At 48.8% G+C, this 22,914-nt stretch overlaps 1 protein-coding gene across 1 annotated transcript in view; it reads right to left on the reverse strand.

Annotated features, from left to right (window-relative positions):
• gria2b (glutamate receptor, ionotropic, AMPA 2b) overlaps positions 1 to 22,914 on the reverse strand; it is a gene marked incomplete at its 5' end in the record, with an annotated part of 39,807 nt that overhangs the window by 6,719 nt on the left and 10,174 nt on the right. Inside the window, 10 exons of the mRNA XM_079352441.1 lie at positions 1 to 168; positions 779 to 1,146; positions 1,234 to 1,440; positions 2,326 to 2,433; positions 2,517 to 2,621; positions 3,132 to 3,299; positions 4,772 to 4,930; positions 5,006 to 5,059; positions 6,278 to 6,474; positions 11,859 to 12,098. The exon at positions 1 to 168 is cut by the window's left edge and continues 31 nt beyond it. Coding sequence (XP_079208567.1) covers positions 1 to 168; positions 779 to 1,146; positions 1,234 to 1,440; positions 2,326 to 2,433; positions 2,517 to 2,621; positions 3,132 to 3,299; positions 4,772 to 4,930; positions 5,006 to 5,059; positions 6,278 to 6,474; positions 11,859 to 12,098 — 1,774 coding nt within the window. The remainder of the gene's footprint in view (positions 169 to 778; positions 1,147 to 1,233; positions 1,441 to 2,325; positions 2,434 to 2,516; positions 2,622 to 3,131; positions 3,300 to 4,771; positions 4,931 to 5,005; positions 5,060 to 6,277; positions 6,475 to 11,858; positions 12,099 to 22,914) is intronic.

A 22,914-nucleotide genomic window follows, 5' to 3' on the forward strand; every position in this document is an offset into this window, starting at 1 on the left:
AGCGTCCCGTAGGCGATCTCGGTCTGTTTGGCCAGGTCCTCTGCACTCTCAATGGGAGAGACCATCCTCTCCACGGTCAGGAAGGCAGCCAGGTTCGCAGTGTAGGACGAAATGATGATTAAAGTGAAGAACCACCAGACACCTCCGACGATGCGCCCAGACAGAGATCTACAGAGAAAACACATGAATGTGTGATCTTTGATTCATTCAGCTCCAACACCTACAGAACTACAAGGGAAGATTCCTGAGTGGGCGGAGTCTGCTCACACTGTGTGAGGTACCATGAATCACTTCAGACTGTTTCACAGGAAAGTGTTTGTATGAGGTAACATGACTCAGCACTCACCCTACTTATTCAATAATCTCCTTGATTTCTGATCACTTGTGTTTGTCGGGTTGGTACGTTGCTTGAGTAAAGCCCACTAACGGTTTCTGATTGTAGGCTTCAGTTTCTCTACTTGATTCAGAGACAAATCGAGAGGAACATCCTGCCTGTGTCATCAGCTGACACTGGACAAACTCTAAGAGACATGTTGGAAATACTGCCTTAAACTAGTTTGAAATGGAAAAGAGGCGGAGCTAAGGCAGCTGCTGGATGCCACCTGTCAGTCAACTCAGCCACACCCACAATTATGCATGTTTATGAATAACTGATGTGCTTAATAAAAGATTCTTCCTGGGTTAGGGTTAGTGTGTAGGAAGCAGAGGGACCGTCTCCTCCAGCTGTTATAACTTGTATGAAAACAACCAATGAAGAAGTGGTGTTTTCTGAACCTACCTGGGTGAGATGTCACAGCCCTGACGCATGAAGGCTCCGAGGGAGAACCACAGGCTGTTGAATATGCCAAACTCATTGGTGGACTCGTTGGTCTGGATCTGCCCGTCCTCGTACTCCTCAGTGTGCCACTCGTACGGGCTGAAGCGGCTGACCAGGAACAGCACCACGCTGACCCCGATGTAGGCGAACACGATGCACATCCAGATCTCGTAGGCCAGAGGGTCCAGGAAGGAGAAGACTCCTGGTTTGGATTTCTGAGGCTTCTTTATCATGATGGAGATTCCCAGAGACATGAACGGTTTGGAGAAATCAATGACCTCCTCTCGAACCAAAGTGATGGTCAGGGGAGCCACGGCAATGTCTGCTTTCTATTCAAGCAGATTACAAAACAGAGTAAAGCTTTTAAAATGTCCTCTGTGAAATCCAGCATTGTTTAGACGTGCTGATTTACTTACTCCATAAACTAACTCTCCAACCATCCCATTCCAGATCTTGGTCTCTGCATCTCTGGCTCCATATTTCCCATCCCCCACGATCTTCAGTTGGTATTTGAAGCCACAGTGCTTCGCTATCTCCGTAGCCAGATCGACACAGTAGCCCTCGTAGCGCTCATTGTCTACAAAAAGGTCGGCGTTCTTCTTCAGCATGACGTACGGAGCTTCCTGAAAGACAGGGACGAAAATACAACACTGCTCAGCTTCAGAGACAAGTCAAGAGGCCATTGGTCTGAAACGATCACATGATTCAGATATAAGAGGCCCCTCTTTTATTCATAACACTCATATGGTCAGTTTCAGTCTTTGTCTCACTCTCGTGGTTACGCTGTCGTCTTATATTGAACCAGGAGCTGATTTAAAGGAGCAGTCTGTACCTCTGACCCCCCAGTGTTTAAAATGTGTACTGCAGTCCAAACGCTAAACATTACAGAGAGCTGTCTCTCTCATATCTGACAAACCCAGGGGCGTCCAAAACGGCCTTCAAAGCCCCGCCTACCTTCTCTGGTCCAATCAGATCCAGAGCGTTCAGGAGCAGAATCTAAAGTTAGAAGGAGGACATACTGGCTGCTGCATTGTTGTCAGAGAAGCTTCAACACAGCAGGTTTCCTTCATGATCACACAGGAAGAGAGCAGCTCTCTGATTGGCTGATTGATCACACAGGAAGAGAGCAGCTCTCTGATTGGCTGATTGATCACACAGGAAGAGAGCAGCTCTCTGATTGGCTGATTGGTCACAGAGGAAGAGAGCAGCTCTCTGATTGGCTGACTGATCACAGAGGAGGAGACCAGCTCTCTGATTGGCTGATTGATCACAGAGGAAGAGAGCAGCTCTCTGATTGGCTGATTGGTCACAGAGGAAGAGAGCAGCTCTCTGATTGGCTGATTGATCACAGAGGAAGAGAGCAGCTCTCTGATTGGCTGATTGGTCACAGAGGAAGAGAGCAGCTCTCTGATTGGCTGATTGATCACAGAGGAAGAGAGCAGCTCTCTGATTGGCTGATTGATCACAGAGGAAGAGAGCATCAGCAGCTCATATTATTTATTATTTACCAAGATGGTGGTGACAATAACTGTTTTGTTTTCCATTCCCGTTGACTCGTTTGCAAAGACATCAGATTTGGTGACGGCCATTTTGTCCACTTCATTCCAGTATCCAATCTGTTTGGAGGAAAAACAATAAAGTCACATGTGATTGCATGAAAAGCCTCCACAGTCACATGGCGTCAGGCTCCAGTGCTTACCTTCACAGGACCGTTAGTCTTTAGCTCCATGATATTCACAGAGTAGTTCACTCGCTTCCCATGTTGATCAAACTGGATGTTTCCTGTCAGGCCTTCCACACGCACCTTAGAGACACAAGATGTGTTCACAGCATCATCAGCTTCACAGCATGAACTACAGCACGACTGGAGATCTGTAGTTATTGAAAAGGATCTATGAAGACAGAATGAAGCTATATGTTGATGAACATGTGTGGGAGGAACTTTATCTGTCGTCACTGAGACAGACTTTTACTCCAGATGGACATTCTGTTATTTTCTCCTCTTCCACAAAGTCAGCATCATAAATGACTTCATGCTGAGCGACCACACTTTGGAAAAACTTAAGGACGCTATCTGAGTCCAGATCGGAGATCTTAGACGCAGCATGGGATGAGACGAGTGAGTAATGTCCCCCCACGTCTTCTCTTGCTTTGGGTCCACTGGGTGGATCTGATCCTGGAAGCCCAACAAACATGGACTGATCTTTGACTTCAACCCAGAGACACTCTGCAGGGTTTCCTCCACTTCTATATCTAGACTTCCTGTGTCCCAGGCATTAATAACTTCACCAACACCATGACGTGTGCATGTTACCTGCTTCAGCGCTCTCTCTATCTCCACTCCCTGAGCCCAGGGAACAGCAGGGTTGGCCAGGCAGTCCCCGTTGTTGGCCCTCCTGGTGAAGTCGATGCGCTGCTTGTGTAGATAGCGGAAGGCCTCCGTCATCACCTGCACCGCGTCGTAGGTCAGAGCTGACGTGTACTAAGGAGGAGAGAGAAGGGAACCATCATCTAACCCAGGCAGCAGACTTTAGACATCCCCAGGTTCTTTTCTTTACGTGGCGTGCTGCTGGCTGTGCGCCGTCACGTGTTAGTCACTTATTATAAGTCACTCACAGGATGGGATGCAAACAGGAAGCAGCAACATCAGTCAGCTTTTCAAATTAAGACTTTTATGTTCCATCTCGTCTGAACGTCTTCGGAGCGAGACTGCGAGTGGAGAATGTTAAAAGTGCCCAACCATCTTTCTTGATCGTGACTTGGATCGGCGCCGTCAGGCCGATCCGATACGTCGGTGACTTCTGACCTGGTACAGACGTCAGGTCAGGTCGGCTCCGGCTCAAAGAGCCAATGTAAGCAGTTAATCAAAAACCTTCTTTTCTCTGTTCAACATAACTCTGATTTCACTCTGCATGAACGTGTGTGAGTGCAGCAGTGTCTGCAGACGTAACGTAGACATTGAATAACGTGGGGAGAGAAAGCTGCTCAAAGAGGAAGGATTTACTTTGAGGTCACAAACACAGACGAAGGGACGATTAGCATTAAATGCTAACCCAACAATCCTGCACAAGAAGAAAAGACAGAAAACACGTTTGGTCAAAGGTGTGGAGACATGCATTACAGCTGAATGTAGACGTGTGTGTGTGTGTGTGTGTGTGTGTGTGTGTGTGTGTGTGTGTGTAACTCACTCTGTACGAGTGAATCATTGAGGACAAAGAAGCTCGTGAATCATGAGCTCCACTATACAGACGGACCATCAGCCCACAGACAGCTGAGCTCAGGAGGGTGAACACTGGACCCTCTGACGTCACTAAGTCAACACTGATTGGTCCCCAAACACTGGAGCTTATAAAGTAGAGTTATTGAACAGCTGTTGTGTTGGACTGATCATCAGGATGTATCAGTTCATGGTTCTGTTGTCACTGTGTGACTGTGCTGTTGGCATCACTCTCTTTCTTTCTTTCCTGCTAAAAAATTCATCTAAGCAGTTCTGGAGCTGCAGGCTGTGATCGGCCCTCGTGTCCTCGTGTCCTCGTGTCCTTGTGTCCTTGTGTCCTCGTGTCCTTGTGTCCTTGTCTCCTCGTGTCCTTGAAGCCCTGTGTATACTTGCGTTTAACGACATGCTTGTGTATATGAATATAAGCACTATAGCAGCAGTGTAGATTTGGAGCCGCTACAACCAGGGTGGAAAGGTTTGAAGTTCATCAGATCAGCGACTAAAACCTCCCGATGTGTCAAACACGAGTCCCAAAGTAACACACTCCATCTTCAGATCATCTCTTCTTGGGTGTTTTGCACCGCCTGATTCATGTGGCGCTCCGTCCAGAGGAATCCTCCAATAAAATGTTAGGTTTAAAGATGAGGATGTGAACATTTCCACTTTACTCGTACGTGTGGTTCAAGTATATTTGAACCCTGAAAACATGAACGCACCTGGCTGTGTCCTCCACTCACCCGTATTTTACTGTCAGCACCAGGATACTCCTTCTCTTCTAAGGCCTCCCATCGCTGGTCAAATTTGGACACCAAAGGATCATCAAAATCCACTATCTGAAAGCCCGACACGTTGGCGCCCCCGTACTGGATTTTGGACAGATCCCCATCAATGAAACCCTTTAAAACAAGAGACACCAAAATGTTATCTTTTCATCATCTCTGAAATCCTCTGAAGTAAATGCATCAACTTACCAGGTTGGCTATGATGTAGTGGTAACCTTTGACATGTCTGCCGATCGTGATGACCTGCAAAGAAACCACATGATGAAGCTCTGCAGGTTTGTGTTCCACAGAGAGGAAACGTCGAGCAGCAGAGATACGACATAAATACATTAAAAACACATCATTCAAGCATTCAGACAAGGACACTATCAGTCCTAACATGTCTTCCAGTTCTGGGCAGTATCACCTTTAAACGTTGGGGTTCACCGTCACTGACGCTGCTGCACACAGATACCCACTCCTCTTATCAGGAGAGCAGCAGAAACATTTCACCGTTTCAGCGGCTGAAATAAACGACGCACCTGAAAGTAATCCTCCCGCTGACTGGCGTCTCCGTTTGTCGGGGCAGCGACTTGAAGCAGATTTGAATAATAATGTATTGGATCTTCTACGTAAATGCCTTTGACATGAAGCGAGAAACTTCCACCTGAACAGGTTCTGTTTTTCCCAGATAAACAGGCTCCGAGGCCGTGGGCATTGATCTCATTCAGCGGCGATTAAACAGACGTTGGCACGCTTTAAATGCTAATCGATAAGCCTCTCTCCCGGGTAAGAGGAGGAATAAAAATAACCTGTTTATGTGCATCTGTTCTGCCTTTTATTGCGGTTTTGTGTATTGCCTAAAAGGACAATTAGTGTAATTGTTGTGGTGCTTTTCTGCAGGTCCAGCAGACAGTGTTGTTTTATCAAAGGCTGATTATCACTTCGCTCCTACAGGAGCAATTAAAGGAGAATGTGCTCGTTAACAAGCCTGAATTCCCATAAATATTAAAATACTGCTGATCATTTCTAAGTATTATTTACTCTTTGTTTGTTTTTACCATAATGAGACCCCCCCCCCCCCCCAGAGTCTCATACCTGTATGCTTCAGTCCAGACCCAGAAGGGTCAGATCTCAGAGCAGCAGCTCAGGATGCTAACATGATTTGACTTATTAAGGAGTCACTTCTGCTCATCTCAAACATCCTGCAGATTTTATCTAAAGACACTTTGAGCTAAGCAAACATCAGTGAGTCTCCTGAAGCCCTACTGAGAGGATTCCTCATGAACTTCCCTTAAAAACAGACTGAGACACAGATTTACATCCGTGTGATTAAAATGCTTCAGCAGCACCAAACCCAGATACCAGTGAAGTTGGACCTCCACAACACGGCACACATGTTAATATGCAATTCCCCAAATCCTCCAGGTTTCATAATCTTAACCACATGGACACATGAGGGGCAACACGTCTTCACTCTACCTGCTCCATGATGTCTTTGACTTTGTCCTGCTCACAGTCCAGGATCACCCTCCTCTCCTTCTTGTTCTCCAGGTCCTGGAACAGCGAGCGGTAGGCTTCGTCCTTCCTCTCGTCTTTTAAGTTCCCCACATTGATGGCCGTCACCTGCCACTTCCTCTCTGCCGCCATGTCCAGAACAACCTGCAGCGTGGTCAGGCCTGGGGAAGGAGATGAAGGGGGAGTCAAACATGATTCACACTTCCTGTCTTAATCCTTTACCCATGATGCCCCTGGGAGGCAACCTGCTTCTGACACGTCTCACAAACTGGACCAGCAAGGTTTGCACCCACTCTGCTGAGAGACAGAAGCTATGGTGCATTTAGTCACTGGATGACTGATAGCAGCTTCCCAGTAACAACACCACTGGTGATTCTGGTTATTCTGGTGCTGTCTTATGGTACACGCTCAGCAGCTGCACTTACAAAGAAATAAAAGTCAAAGCAACAGATGCAGAAAAAACAGCTCTGAGAGAAGATGAAACAATTTATGCAGCCGACTAGACGAGCGTGGGCGTCGGCCTCCTCGAGCAGATCGTCTGCTGGTTTAAAGAGTCAGAGCTTTATGTAAAGAGCCCATCAACATGAGTCAGTCATGAACCGGACCAACATGGAGGCGGAGAGTGGGTCGAACAGAACTCGACTGCATCGACACCAGAAGTTTAACATCCCAGAATAATGAGAGTGTGTTCAAACCGAGCGTCTCGTCTTCCTGCTCCTTCAGAAACTTTCCTTCTGTTCACGCCACGCCATGCTTAGCCCACGCCACGCCATGCTTAGCCCACGCCACGCCATGCTTAGCCCACGCCATGCCTTCCAACGCTTAGCCCACGCCACGCCTTCTAACGCTTAGCCCACGCCACGCTTAGCCCACGCCATGCCTTCCAACGCTTAGCCCACGCCACGCCTTCCAACGCTTAGCCCACGCCACGCCATGCTTAGCCCACGCCACGCCTTCCAACGCTTAGCCCACGCCACGCCTTCCAACGCTTAGCCCACCCACTGACAGCTGCTGTAGCCAATAATCAATCACTTCCCTTCTGGTACGGCTGATCAGATCAGATCTCTGGTGGACTTGGTTCGGGTGAAGGTTTAAGAAGACTGAGAGTTGATCACCTGGGTCACCTCAGATCTCAGTCACCTGGGTCACCTCAGACCTCAGTCACCTGGGTCACCTCAGACCTCAGTCACCTGGGTCACCTCAGACCTCAGTCACCTGGGTCACCTCAGACCTCTGTCACCTGGGTCACCTCAGACCTCAGTGACCTGGGTCACCTCAGATCTCAGTCACCTGGGTCACCTCAGACCTCAGTCACCTGGGTCACCTCAGACCTCAGTCACCTCAGATCTCAGTCACCTGGGTCACCTCAGACCTCAGTCACCTGGGTCACCTCAGACCTCAGTCACCTGGGTCACCTCAGACCTCAGTCACCTCAGACCTCAGTCACCTGGGTCACCTCAGACCTCAGTCACCTGGGTCACCTCAGACCTCAGTCACCTGGGTCACCTCAGACCACAGTCACCTGGGTCACCTCAGATCTCAGTCACCTGGGTCACCTCAGACCTCTGTCACCTCAGATCTCAGTCACCTGGGTCACCTCAGACCTCAGTCACCTGGGTCACCTCAGACCTCAGTCACCTGGGTCACCTCAGACCTCAGTCACCTGGGTCACCTCAGACCTCAGTCACCTGGGTCACCTCAGACCTCAGTGACCTGGGTCACCTCAGACCTCAGTGACCTGGGTCACCTCAGACCTCAGTCACCTGGGTCACCTCAGACCTCAGTCACCTGGGTCACCTCAGACCTCAGTCACCTGGGTCACCTCAGACCTCAGTCACCTGGGTCACCTCAGACCTCAGTCACCTGGGTCACCTCAGACCTCAGTCACCTGGGTCACCTCAGACCTCAGTGACCTGGGTCACCTCAGACCTCAGTGACCTGGGTCCTCTCAGGGCGTCTTGTAGGTTCTCTGACGTCAGAAAGAAGAAAGGCTCAATGAGGAGTCAAAGTGTCCTCTGGACCCACAGCTGGATCTGCGTGGTCCTGATCTCTGGTCTGAGACGGCGTTTATCCTTTCGTTCCGCCTTGCTGAATTACAGAAGGAATCAATTTCATGCGACCCAGCGGGCGCGTTGATGATGTTGAGGAGGAAGATGGAGGCTCATAATTACAGGTTCTATCTGACGCTCTAATTAAAAGAGATAATGAGCATTTAGAGAGATTCACCGTGAAGATGATGAAGGACGGAGCTAAACGTGTTGATGCTGGTTCGGGTTCAGATTACACGTCCTGCAGGTCAGCGGGTCCAAACGGCACGGCGCCGCGCTTACATCAGAGGAGGCGGTCTCCTCACATGTCATGAAGTTGCTGCTCATCTCTTACTCGACATCTGCAGAGTTGCCGGTGTCATGTTTACTCGAGGATCCCAACACAGAAACATGAACGCACACATCCCCAGTGTTCAGTAACCATGGCAACACTGTCTTCTTCTCTGTGCTGAAATGGACCATGAGTGAAAACCGCCGCGGGCCAGATTTAATGACATTTAATCTGTTGGTTTATAATTCATCCAAACTAAACACGTCTTTGTTGGATTCAATGCTTCACACCTCTGACGGACACGTGGACATTATTATTATTATCGTTTACACGTGCCGCCCAATCAGAGCGCTCGTCATGGTGTCATGTCCGTGTGTGTGTGCGGGTCGACACACACACATTAAACTGAACACTGCCTTTATAGAAACTTCATTTCCTTTCCTCGTTTCCTTTCCGAGCAGCAGCGCTGAGCATCCGTCCTTCTCCGAGTCTTACTGAGGACATGTGTGCATCCAGGGAGACAAAGGAATGTAATTAAGAGCCTGTGAGCGCCTTTCCACCCACATACATGCATCCATTATCTAAACTGACTTTCTGACAACAGCTGACGGCGCTGGTGTCGGTTCATCCATTAGTCTCAACGTGCTAATAGAATTCATCATAAGCAGTCGTCCTCTCCCTGAGAAACACCCACACACATCCTGGCATCATCTACCGCTCTCTCGCTCTCTCTCTCTCTCTCTCCACACTTTGGTTGCCATGGAAACGCGGGGATCACACTGACCTCATTAGACAGCCATGCAATGATGAAATATGCACAACAGGCCCCTCAGTGGCGCCGGGGACGTACAGTAGGGGACAGCGGGTCAGAGTTAGCGTTCAGCAGGAGGACAGTTTAGAACAGCAGGTTGAAAAGCGCCCTCTGGTTTTGGCGAGGAGCAGCACGTTAGTCTGCTGTCAGTCAGAGCGAGGCTGACTGGGAAGATAAGCAGAGGCTCAGGATAAATAACATCTTATACCTGGTAACGAGTAAAAACTAACGCCTCCTCCAATCAGAACAGAACCCTCCACCGCTGGTCAAACACACAGTGTGTAACCTTTGACCTGTTCCTAAAAGAGAGCGACCACACAAACACCACCAAGAGGTCAAGTTCCTGAATCAGCTGACAGCGAGCTGCCATGTTTTATTCAGCTGTAAACAGATATTCTAACATCACTGTTGAACCAGCCTCAAGTGGCCACTTGAGGAACTGCAGGTTGGTCCACAGTCATGACGTGTTATTTGTCTGAAGCCTAACTGTGGGCAGTTTCAGGTTTCTTATGATTTCACATCTGAAGGTTCTGGACCCTGGAAGGTTCTTTAAAGTCCAGTTCATCATGATCCGGGTCTGCTGAAGATTAAGCTGAGTAAATAAGGTCTTTAACCTGCTCTTAGTAAACATAACAATGAGCATGTTTACCTGCTGCTTGTAAAGAGATAGCACCTGTTATAAACTGATATATAAATAAAGATCAAACTGATCAGCAGGTTTGAAGCTGCTGTTTTCATCCAAACACACGTGTTCAGTAAATCATTCCATGTTTCTGATGTGTTAAAGAAGCATCCTTGTCATGTCCAGAGACATGTTTTAAAGAAGGTGAGAGAAAAACGTCTGAACAAAATCACTTCAGACTTAAATCAGAGCGGACGACAAAAGAAGTCCCCGATGAAGCGGATCAAAGGAGTGTGATGAAATACATTTAAAGTCTGGATGAGGACGTTTTAGGGAGGAGGACTTTTCTGTCTCCGGCACAGAGACGTGATGAGTGTGGAGACAATATTAAAAACCATCTGTGACTCATCGGGGGATTGATCGGTCTAACGGGCTGATCGATCAGGAGGCTGCTGATGCTCGACGTTGAGTTAGAGCTTGTGTCCAGATAATCATCAGTTTGTATCGACCATCCAGGTGTGTGTGTGTGTGTGTGTGTGTGTGTGTGTGTGTGTGTGTGTGTGTGTGTGTGTGTGTGTGTGTGTGTGTGTGTGTGTGTGTGTGTGATCATGGAGAAACACTGAGATCTCATGACCTCATGATGCAAACCAATGACTCCTTCTGTAGATGAAGCATGAACATTGCTGCAGACTCTTCAACACAGCAGGTGCATGTGACTCACCTGTGCTCAGCTACCTGCATGCAGGAGCAGCATGAGGAGCAGCATGAGGAGCAGCATGAGGAGCAGCAGGAGGAACAGCATGAGGAGCAGCAGGAGGAACAGCATGAGGAGCAGCATGAGGAGCAGTATGAGGAGCAGCATGAGGAGCAGCATGAGGAGCAGCATGAGGAGCAGCATGAGGAGCAGCAGGAGGAACAGCATGAGGAGCAGTATGAGGAGCAGCATGAGGAGCAGCATGAGGAACAGCATGAGGAGCAGCATGAGGAGCAGCATGAGGAGCAGCATGAGGAGCAGCAGGAGGAACAGCATGAGGAGCAGTATGAGGAGCAGCATGAGGAGCAGCATGAGGAGCAGCATGAGGAACAGCATGAGGAGCAGCATGAGGAGCAGCATGAGGAGCAGCATGAGGAGCAGTATGAGGAGCAGCATGAGGAGCAGTATGAGGAGCAGCAGGAAGAACAGCATGAGGAGCAGCATGAGGAGCAGCATGAGGAGCAGCATGAGGAGCAGTATGAGGAGCAGCATGAGGAACAGCATGAGGAGCAGCATGAGGAGCAGCAGGAGGAACAGCAGGAGGAGCAGCATGAGGAACAGCATGAGGAGCAGCATGAGGAGCAGCAGGAGGAGCAGCAGGAGGAACAGCATGAAGAGCAGCATGAGGAGCAGCATGAGGAGCAGCATGAGGAGCAGTATGAGGAGCAGCATGAGGAGCAGCATGAGGAACAGCATGAGGAGCAGCATGAGGAACAGCATGAGGAGCAGCATGAGGAGCAGCATGAGGAGCAGCATGAGGAGCAGTATGAGGAGCAGCATGAGGAGCAGCATGAGGAACAGCATGAGGAGGAGCATGAGGAGCAGTATGAGGAGCAGCATGAGGAGCAGCATGAGGAGCAGTATGAGGAGCAGTATGAGGAGCAGTATGAGGAGCTGTATGAGGAGCAGCATGAGGAGCAGTATGAGGAGCAGCAGGAGGAGCTGTATGAGGAGCAGTATGAGGAGCAGCATGAGGAGCAGTATGAGGAGCAGCATGAGGAGCAGCAGGAGGAGCAGCAGGGGAGAGTCCTGAACTTACCGCGGTCACTGTCGTACAGGTAGGCGAACTTGTCCCACTTGTAGTACTCGATGAGGCTGAGCAGGGGCCCTTTGATGTCGGGTCTCATCTGGATGATAAACTGCTGATTCCCATCCAGGGGGAAGCTGGGTGTGATGAAGGACACGTGGAGCGTCCCACAGAAGGACGTGATGGTGTTCACCGACTTCTTGTCGTAGAATCCGAAGATGGCGTAAACTCCTCTGGAGAACTGTGAACAGACTGAGAGGAGACGGGCTCGTTAGATCTTTCTACAAACTCTGGTGACATTTATGTGCGATGGCTTCACGGCTGCTCGCTGTAACTCAGTGTTCATATTCTCTCTCTCTCTCTCTCTCTCTCTCTCTCTCTCTCTCTCTCTCTCTCTCTCTCTCTCTCTCTCTCTCTCTCTCTCTCTCTCTCTCTCTCTCTCTCTCTCTCTCTCTCTCTCTCTCTCTCTCTCTCTCTCTCTCAATCACTCACATAGAAACACTCACATAGAATCACTCACATAGAAACACAGAAACACTCACATAGAATCACTCACATAGAAACATAGAAACACTCACATAGAAACACTCACATAGAAACATAGAAACACTCACATAGAAACATTCACATAGAATCACTCACATAGAAACATTCACATAGAAACACTCACATAGAAACACTCGCATAGAAACATTCACATAGAAACACTCACATAGAAACACTCACATAGAAACATAGAAACACTCACATAGAAACACTCACATAGAAACATAGAAACACTCACATAGAAACATTCACATAGAATCACTCACATAGAAACATTCACATAGAAACACTCACATAGAAACACTCGCATAGAAACACTCACATAGAAACACTCACATAGAAACATAGAAACACTCACATAGAAACACTCACATAGAAACATAGAAACACTCACATAGAATCACTCACATAGAAACATTCACATAGAAACATAGAAACACTCACATAGAAACATTCACATAGAATCACTCACATAGAAACATTCACATAGAAACACCCACATAGAAACACTCACATAGAAACACTCACATAGAAACATAGAAACACTCACATAGAAACCATTCACATAGAATCACTCACATAGAATCACTCACATAGAAACACTCACATAGAATCACTCACATAGAAACACTCACATAGAATCACTCACATAGAAACACTCACATAGAATCACTCACATAGAAACACTCACATAGAAACACTCACATAGAAACATATCTCTAACGTCTATCCCCCCCCCCCAGCGCTCGGGGGGGGGGGGGGATAGACTTTTATAGAGATAAACTTTAGCACAGGTCGGCCATTTTTATTCTCTCGAGTGAAGGAGTGATGTCTATGGGGAAAACTCAGAGGGCGGGGCTCATTTAAAGAGACACACACACCAACACGGAGCGTTCAGAGAGAACCTCCTCTGCTGCTGGATTCATGTTATATTGTAGACCACAGGGGGCGCTGTTTGAGAGGAGGGGGAATATGTCCTCTTTTAGTCAAAATATTAAGAGGAGATATATTCTGCACATCCATATTTACATCGATGTCCCCATGTTGGATGTCAGTATTAAACATAATACAGTCTGTTGTAAGAGGGATGAGCTCACCCTCACATCATATCTATATGTACAGCTCTACACTGTGTTGTTTAAGGACCATCTGATGAGATGATTTGTGTTTCCTCCACACGTTGTCGACTCAGCAGGATCTCATGCTACGTACAGCAGCGTAGTCCTTCTGCACGCAGCACAGGAGGGAAACATGAGTCCGCCTGAGGTCGCAGGCTGTTTCTCAAACATGCTCAGAGGATTAGCATGAAGCATGTGTATCGATCTCACGTCACTTCATCAGGATTATTGACGTGGATTTACGTGTCCTCCAGTGTAATTTAACTAACGAGTCATTTCCTTTTCCACAATAAAACAGGGATTTCCTGCTGACAAAGGGAACTGGAGTCCATACATCAGACATTAGCTGGCTTGGTCTAAGTACTGTAGGCATCCTGCCACTTCTGCACTGCCTGTACAAGCTCTCATTGATGAAATGTTGCATGCTGGGAGCAGAAGGAGGCACCGCTGTGGTCTAAGAAAAATGAGAAAGAGGAAATGGCAGGAACAGTCAGAGACTCAGGCTTTGCTCTGCTGTTTGGGAAAGATTTATTCAGTTCCTGTTTAAAAGTCTCACACATACTGAGTGCTCTTTACAGCTGCTTTCTTCGACTGTTAAGCACAGAGCGGCTTCATTAGTAAACTTTGGCTCCAGCAGCTCATTAAAGTTTTTCTCCGGAGAATGAATCAGCGCTCGATGCTTCTCTCAAACTTTGTCACCATCCAAACTGAAAACACACTTTCTCTGTGACAGTGGAGCAGTTATCTGGGGCAGCTGGTTGCTTCCTCACTTCATAGTTCAACTACATTTCTGCACATGGAATAATAACAGCAGCAACACCTGGTTACGCTCGGTCCATAGACTGTCAGTAGCTTCACTTAAAGGCTCTACTACCCAGACGTAAACGAGCACAGTGCACCAGCAGCAGCACAGTTTGAAGCCTGGGACTGTGGATGCTAGCACTGCTAACGTTAGCCATGCACATTGACCTGCTGAGCTGCGGCTGTTCTCTCACCTCACGACTCGTCAGTGAGGGGAAAATGATCATTTCTCTTTCTATAAAATAACGAATGTAAAATTAATTTGATGGTTATTGTGGGATTAATGTAGCTGTAACATCTTGAAGACGCTTCAGCTCTGATTGACCGTATCGGCAGCTGAGGCTCATGGGAACTGTAGTCTTTAGAACCATGTAGAATACCAAAGCACGATGTGGCCGTAGCTTAAAGCTGAATATCAGGAAGGCCACAAAGGGTTAAACAAGTTTGAAGTGGAAAATCAAACATTCATAAATCAGAAACTTTCCCCATTTAGTATTTAATGTATCAGAGGAAACACTCCATGTCTCAAACTGGTGTCCCAGAATGCACTTCTCCCTCACACGTGAAAGACATGATGATGTCAGTCATTATTACAGGTCACAGCAGCTTCTAAACGTGTCAGTCACTCATCCACTCCCCTCAGACAGACCAAACCAATCAAACCATGAGCAGCCGTGCGATGGAGACGTGGTCACGGAGAAATCAGAGCTCACTAATCTCATTTCACTTTTGTCTTATTGGAGCTAATGGAAGCCAACGTGTCGTCTGTTCACTGTCACAGTCCAACGGGGGAATTATCCCGTACAATGAGGCGAAGATGAAAAAGAGGTCGAGTTCAACACGCCAAAGTCTCCGTTCATCAAACTGCTGAGTCGACTGAACGCGGCGGTGAGAAGAAACCAACCGAGAGAGAGCATGTCTCATCCGAGGTTCAACAAAACTCAGAGCGTTCACGTTCACACACTCGGGCGACTCGCCCGCTGAGCCACCTGCAGGGGTCTGTGTTATAAATCCTACCACACGCTCACATGTACTTTTTATCAGACCGACTGATGAACCAGCCCATAATGATCATTTCCTCTCTGGTTCGTAGGTTTATTTAAGATCAGGATTTATTTAGGCTTTAAAACGTGTTTGATGATGTCAGTTCAGGGATATTTATTATCCCTGTCGTTTATAATCTTTAGACGGCGTGCTTCCTGCTCGATGAGTGCGGCCATGATCAGCTGATAACGGAGACGTTAGGCTAGCTAAAGTCACCATCTCTCCACGAGTAACGTGTCTTATATCAGTCATATCCTCAAAGCAGGACAGTGATTGGCTGTGAAACTCTCCGAGTCGCACGCCATTCAAGCTAACAGAGCGTCTGACATCTGTGTGACAGAAGTCGCCATGTTTCCAAGACCGTCCGTCTCTCTCTCTCTCTCTCTCTCTCTCTCTCTCTCTCTCTCTCTCTCTCTCTCTCTCTCTCTCTCTCTCTCTCTCTCTCTCTCTCTCTCTCTCTCTCTCTCTCTCTCTCTCTCTCTCTCTCTGAGTTTGTTCAGGATTACGTCTCTCTGGTTCTAAGCGTGTTCATGCAGCACCGTAAAGCGATGCAGCGAGCGGCTGCTGTTCAGCGAGGTGAACGTGTGACGAGTTTCAGAAATCTTTAATTAAGCTAAAACCAGTAACTTTCAGAAACAGCGAGGATTGTGGGAAAAGCCATTAAGCCTTGGTCACATCTGACTGCGTCTCAAAGTAACCAGGGAGAATGTGCCCTCAGAAATCTGTCTTTAACAACTCTGACAACATCCAACTACGAGAAGGAATTCAGTCTTCTGTCAGCATGACGGACTCTTAGTTAGACAATCCTAACTGGTGTCAAAGCTGAGGAGAGACTGGAAACACTGGGAGAAGAGAGAGAGGATGACGTGCAGAAAAGGGCCGAGGTCGGATCCGAACCATCAGAGGGTGTTCCTGCAGGGGCGCTGGAGTCCCCCGTGTGTCCCTGCAGGGGGCGCTGGAGTCCCCCGTGTGTTCCTGCAGGGGGTGCTGGAGTCCCCCGTGTGTTCCTGCAGGGGGCGCTGGAGTCCCCCGTGTGTTCCTGCAGGGGGTGCTGGAGTCCCCTGTGTGTTCCTGCAGGGGGCGCTGGAGTCCCCCGTTGTGTTCCTGCAGGGGGCGCTGGAGTCCCCCGTGTGTTCCTGCAGGGGGCGCTGGAGTCCCCCGTGTGTTCCTACAGGGGGCGCTGGAGTCCCCCGTGTGTTCCTGCAGGGGGCGCTGGAGTCCCCCGTGTGTTCCTGCAGGGGGCGCTGGAGTCCCCTGTGTGTTCCTGCAGGGGGCGCTGGAGTCCCCCGTGTGTTCCTGCAGGGGGCGCTGGAGTCCCCCGTGTGTTCCTGCAGGGGGTGCTGGAGTCCCCCGTGTGTTCCTGCAGGGGGCGCTGGAGTCCCCCGTGTGTTCCTGCAGGGGGCGTTGGAGTCCCCCCCATGTGTCCCTGCAGGGGGCGCTGGAGTCCCCCGTGTGTCCCTGCAGGGGGCGTTGGAGTCCCCCGTGTGTTCCTGCAGGGGGCGCTGGAGTCCCCCCCCATGTGTCCCTGCAGGGGGTGCTGGAGTCCCCCGTGTGTCCCTACAGGGGGCGCTGGAGTCCCCCGTGTGTCCCTGCAGGGGGCGCTGGAGTCCCCCGTGTGTCCCTGCAGGGGGCGCTGGAGTCCCATGGATGGCGGTCTCCGTGCTGGAAATGCTGTCTCAGGCTAACTTTGAGTCAAGCTAACGACAGGCTGAGAGCTGAGGCGGGTTTTAAGGCTCCTGACAAACCGTTACACGGCGCCCACCTGTCAATCAGCTCAGCTACACGCCTGTCGTTCTTATGGTCCAAACCAACATTTAACGGTGAGCTGTCAGGGGAAGCACTGCGTAGTTCACACTGTGGCTCAGTGACGGACAAGCTTTTCATATTTCTCTGTTAATCTCTAGTACAGATGTGCGAGATCCAATCAGAACGCTCCGTGGTCATCAGAAGGTCGTGGTCGCCTCATGACGGCTGTGTGTTCGTGTTACGGCAGCAGTGGCACTGAAGGTGCTCCCTGTGAATTATATTTAGCCGTCCCAATTAGCTGACCTGATTCTGGAGGCCGCTCGTCTGTCACTGATCAAAGATTCAACCGTCTGTCCCGCCCGGATCAGAGGACGACTTTGATCAGTGGTCATTTACAAGATACAACACTGAATGTTTACACTGAAATATCTCAATGAAATATGTTTCCTGTTTATACAGCAAAGCCACCATGACGGACAGAATGTTTATCGTTGCCATGGAAACACCGGATGTTGCGTCACATGATGAAGCGAGAGCTGCTGTGATTAAAACGTAGATTACACTCGTCTGTAAACCTGACACACACACACACACACACACACACACACACACACACACACACACACACACACACACACACACACACACACACACACACAACACACACACACACACACACACACACACACACACACACACACACACACACACACACACACACACACACACACACACACACGATTTCATTCATGCCTAATATCTCTAAGCTCTGTAGCGTGAGCAGCGTGGGCGCCGTTTTGTCTCCAGCCGCTGATCCGCTCTCACTCCCTCCGTACACTGTTGCCACGGTAACATATTTCAGCCATGTTCCCTTTTTCTACACTGCAGGAAGGCGTTCATCTCAGATCGTCATTTTGAGGTTCAAATGGAAACAAACTGAGGGCGGGATGGTAACGCATCATATGCACGCCATGATACAGCACGCCGCCCGTAATAAGTCACAATGTGACTCGACGCCGGTGTGTGAAATCAGCTGGCTGATTGCCCATGTTTGTCACGTGACTTAGACTCCCATTATGTCAAAGATTTTCACTGAACACAGATCAGAGTGTGACCACCAGCTGACTTCATCGACCAATAACAAGCCTCCTCTCTGAACCAGGTGGTCACCAGACGCCACTGATTGGTCACAATACGTTATGTGTCGATGGACGTCTGTCAGCACGGTCCATGCTTCTGTGCACCGCCAGATAAGACACCCATGACGTCATCATGCTGGTCATACGTGTCACTGTGCTGAGTCATGAAGTGTTATGACTTATACATGTTCCAGGTGTAAAGGACTGCAGTGATCACAGCTCAGACAGATTGAGAAGAGGAGGTGCAAAGCACTCTGGGAAATGTTTCTGTTTCCCTTTGATCAGCACTCTTCAGTTCTTACCAACTTCTGATCCTCCTCCTCCTCCTCCTCTTCTTCTTCTTCTTCCTCCTCCTCCTCCTCTTCTTCTTCTTCTTCCTCCTCCTCCTCTTCCTCCTCCTCCTCTTCTTCTTCTTCCTCCTCCTCCTCCTCCTCCTCCTCCTCCTCCTCCTCTTCCTCCTTCTCTTCCTCCTCTTCTTCTTCTTCTTCCTCCCTCTCCTCCTCTTCTTCTTCTTCCTCCTCTCTCTTCTTCCTCCTCCTCCTCTTCCTCCTCCTCTTCTTCTTCCTCCTCCCTCTCCTCCTCTTCTTCTTCCTCCTCCTCTTCTTCTTCCTCCTCCTCTTCTTCTTCCTCCTCCTCCTCCTCCTCCTTTTCCTCTTCTTCTTCCTCCTCCTCCTCCTCCTCTTCCTTCTCCTCCTACTCCTCCTCTACTGCTTCCTCCTCTCCTCTCTTCCTGCTCCTCCTGCTCCTCCTCTCCTGCTGCTCCTGCTCCTCCTCTCCTGCTGCTCCTGCTCCTCCTCTCCTCCTCTCCTCCCTTCCTGCTGCTCCTGCTCCTCCTCTCTTCCTGCTCCTCCTCTCCTCTCTTCCTGCTCCTCCTCTCCTCCTGCTCCTCCTCTCCTCCTGCTCCTGCTCCTCCTCTCTTCCTGCTCCTCCTCTCCTCCTGCTCCTCCTCTCTTCCTGCTCCTCCTCTCCTCCTGCTCCTGCTCCTCCTCTCCTCCTCCTCTCCTCCTGCTCCTCCTCTCCTCCTGCTCCTCCTGCTCCTCCTGCTCCTCCTCTCCTCCTGCTCCTCCTCTCTTCTGCTCCTCCTGCTCCTCCTGCTCCTCCTCTCCTCCTGCTCCTCCTCTCTTCCTGCTCCTCCTCTCCTCCTGCTCCTCCTCTCCTCCTGCTCCTCCTCTCCTCCTGCTCCTCCTCTCCTCCTCTCTTCCTGCTCCTCCTCTCCTCCACTCTTCCTGCTCCTCCTCTCCTCCTGCTCCTCCTCCTGTGATGTTTCCTTCATTACATCAACAGCAGCTGTAAAGATCAAAGTGATCAGCTGATCTGTGTCTTTAAAGCAGCTGCGAACTTTAAAATCAGCTTCTATGATTAATATTCATTACATGAAAAACTGGCAGAACTTAAAGAATGATCATAATAAATGTGTGATCAGATAAAGATCCTGACAGATCCAAACCCAGCAGCTGAAGGGTTAAACACGCTGCATTCAGACTCTGAATATCTCTGATGGATTTCCTGCTTCATGCTTTGCAGGGAGTCTGCAGGTCTGACCAGGTCTGACCAGGTCTGACCAGGTCTGACCAGGTCTGACCAGGTCTGACCAGGTCTGACCAGGTCTGACCAGGTCTGACCTGTAGTTTAAAATGAACCTGACATGAATGAGTCAGTGTGTTGCCCTTGACTCTCTGTGTTGCTCTTTGCTGCTTTGGCCAGACTTCATGCAAATCACTAAACATGGTTCTGTTGTTCTCCGATGAGTCACGCACAGAGGACAACACGATGCTCTCACACCAAGGTTCACTATGAAGTCTGATCAGAGACATTGATCGTGTAAAGTCCTCACTGATGCATGGTCCTCACACTTTGTCTCTGTAATAAAACATGAGTGTGTTCTGACCTTTTACTGGAAATACCAGCGCAGACTTTGGACCTGCTGTTCTGTTGTTCTAATGATCCTGCAGCCCGCCACACTGACACGAGCTACATCTATGAAAACACAGCTTCATCCAGCATTTCACTGAGCTGCTGCCATGGCAACCAGACACACGGTGTTTGCCGAGGATGAATCAAGCTCAGCGGTTAAGATGCTTTTCTATCACAGACAAACTGCATCTAAATGTTTTCTTGTTTAAGCGCTCACACAGGAGCCGGTTCTACATCCTTCCTCTAGCATCGTCACCAACACCTTCAAAAACTCTCTTTTTCACCAGTGTCCTGGACAAAACAAGCAGCAACACAAAAACAGAGTTTCAGACAGACACAAAAATAAATCAAATATATAACAAATAAACCTTTAAACAGGACAAGGTTGAGGTTTTTATGGACAGGAAGAACTGCAAGCTAAAATGCTCAGAGATCATTAGATGATGGAGGCTTCTTACCAGAAAGTGATGTGTTTCTAAAACAAAGGACAGAAGAAGCTCTTTGTGTCAGAGATCACACTTTGTGTTGAGTCCTGGAGGAAAAGAAGATTACTGAGCCAGCCGAGTGTTTGGACCTTCCTCAGGACTCAAATTGAGCGTGAAAAAGTAAGGATGAGATTGCAGCTGTGCTTTCAAAGGATTTGATGTCTTCCTCAATACCGGGGATTTTCATGCAAATCAAGCCGGCACAAGGAGCGCTGCTCGCTGTGCACGAACAACAAAACACGACTTGTTGACTAAACACTGGATTGTGACGCACGTCTCCTCCAACAGCAGGGAGCTCTTACATGTAGAGGGATGTACTCTGGGAATTAAAAGTCAGACCGTGGATGGAAGAGATGTGGCTTGTTTAACTCTGCATGATCTTGGCCAGGTCACAGATCTGGATCTCAGCGGGTTAATGACCTCGTTAATTAAGGCTGAAAAGGAGATACAGCTGGGCGTCGTTAAAGATTGGCTCCTTTTTCTTTTGAGCTTTTTCTGAAAACCTGAATTTGTAAAAGAGCAATACATGGAACTGGGCTGCAATAAAAAAAACAATATGATCCACATCTGATAATCCCTGAGCCTACGGTTAGATCCCATGTCGGCAGGTTCGGGGGATTTGGATGCATGTCATTATAATGTTTGAATCAGAAACTGTCTGATCATGTACAGTGTGCAGCTGTTTCTCCAGCTGTTTGATCACAGCAGGCGGGACAGGAAGTGGAGCGGTTCAGGACTATTTCTGACATCCTGTTTGAAATGTCTGTTCTGGACCTGACTGCGACATGTTCTGAAGAGAAGGACTCCCCACCAAACCTAGGGTTGAAAGTTTGGGATAGTTGCATCTTCCATCTGCCTGAGTGTGTGTGTGTGTGTGTGTGTGTGTGTGTGTGTGTGTGTGTGTGTGTGTGTGTGTGTGTGTACTGTTAGAGACCTGTCACACACGATGAGCTCACCTGCCACAGGGCTCGGTGCTGACCCAGCGTTAGTAGACTCACCCGGCCTCTTCTTCTCAGACTCTAATTGGCTGTGTCATTGTTCATTCGTTTTGTCTTACTGGGATGTGCTTGGCTGTCCTGGTATTTCTCTTTGGGGATTTGGCCTTATCTTTAGAGTCTGAGGAGACAATTACTTCAACAAAATCTTCAGGATGAAGTGCTTTCCTCGTTGCACTGTGTCGGTTTCTGCTGACTCAACTGCAAGTGGAAGTCCAAAACAGTCCAATAGAAACTGCTAAAGGCTGAATTAAGTCACTTCCTCCATTTTTTACACAAACAAATAAAAACATGTTACTTTACTGATGTGATGCAGCTTTCTGCTCTCAAAACCAAAACAGACGATATATATTTGCTCACAGCAATACAATGACATCAACACAATGTCCCACCCTTGTTTGTCTTCGTACGGCTCTCTTTAGCTTAAACAGGTGGAGTAGGCTAATCGATGTGTGCAAGACGCTGGGATGTAACTACAGACTGCTGACTGATGGATGTGCAGCAGAAAGCTTATTCAGCCTCCAACCCTCTGAGTGGGCGAGCAGGTATATGTCTCTGATTGACAGCTGAGCTGGCATGAGCGTCTGCCATCTGAAGAAGCACTCTTCATCTGTTACTGTAGCAGCCAAGAACAAGCAGCGTTTTTAAGCTGGTGTTAAAAACATAAAGCCTCTCAGCTGACAGGTGCAATGTAACAGGTTACACAACAGTTAGTTCTGACGGAGCCGTCTGATTGGACAAGAGGTATTCAATGAGTGCTGGCATGAGTGCAACGTTACGACATGTATCATTAAAGGAGCAGTCTGTAACTCCGCCCCCCAGTGTTTAAAATGAGTACTGCAGTCTAAACTCTAATCATCACAGAGAGCTGTCTCACCCCTCCTCTCACACAGGTCAGCATGTGGTGGACACTGTAGCTTCAGTGTTTAGCCAGCTCTGCATGTAGAGACACTGTAGCTTCAGTGTTTAGCCAGCTCTGCATGTGGTGGACACTGTAGCTTCAGTGTTTAGCCAGCTCTGCATGTGGTGGACACTGTAGCTTCAGTGTTTAGCCAGCTCTGCATGTGGTGGACACTGTAGCTTCAGTGTTTAGCCAGCTCTGCATGTGGTGGACACTGTAGCTTCAGTGTTTAGCCAGCTCTGCATGTGGTGGACACTGTAGCTTCAGTGTTTAGCCAGCTCTGCATGTGGTGGACACTGTAGCTTCAGTGTTTAGCCAGCTCTGCATGGGTCTGTAAAGCTTTCTGCGTTCTAACCTCTCTCCATGTTTCATCTCCAAC

Source organism: Symphodus melops (genome assembly GCF_947650265.1).
Source record: "Symphodus melops genome assembly, chromosome: 9".
In the NCBI taxonomy this organism is placed as follows: domain Eukaryota; kingdom Metazoa; phylum Chordata; class Actinopteri; order Labriformes; family Labridae; genus Symphodus; species Symphodus melops.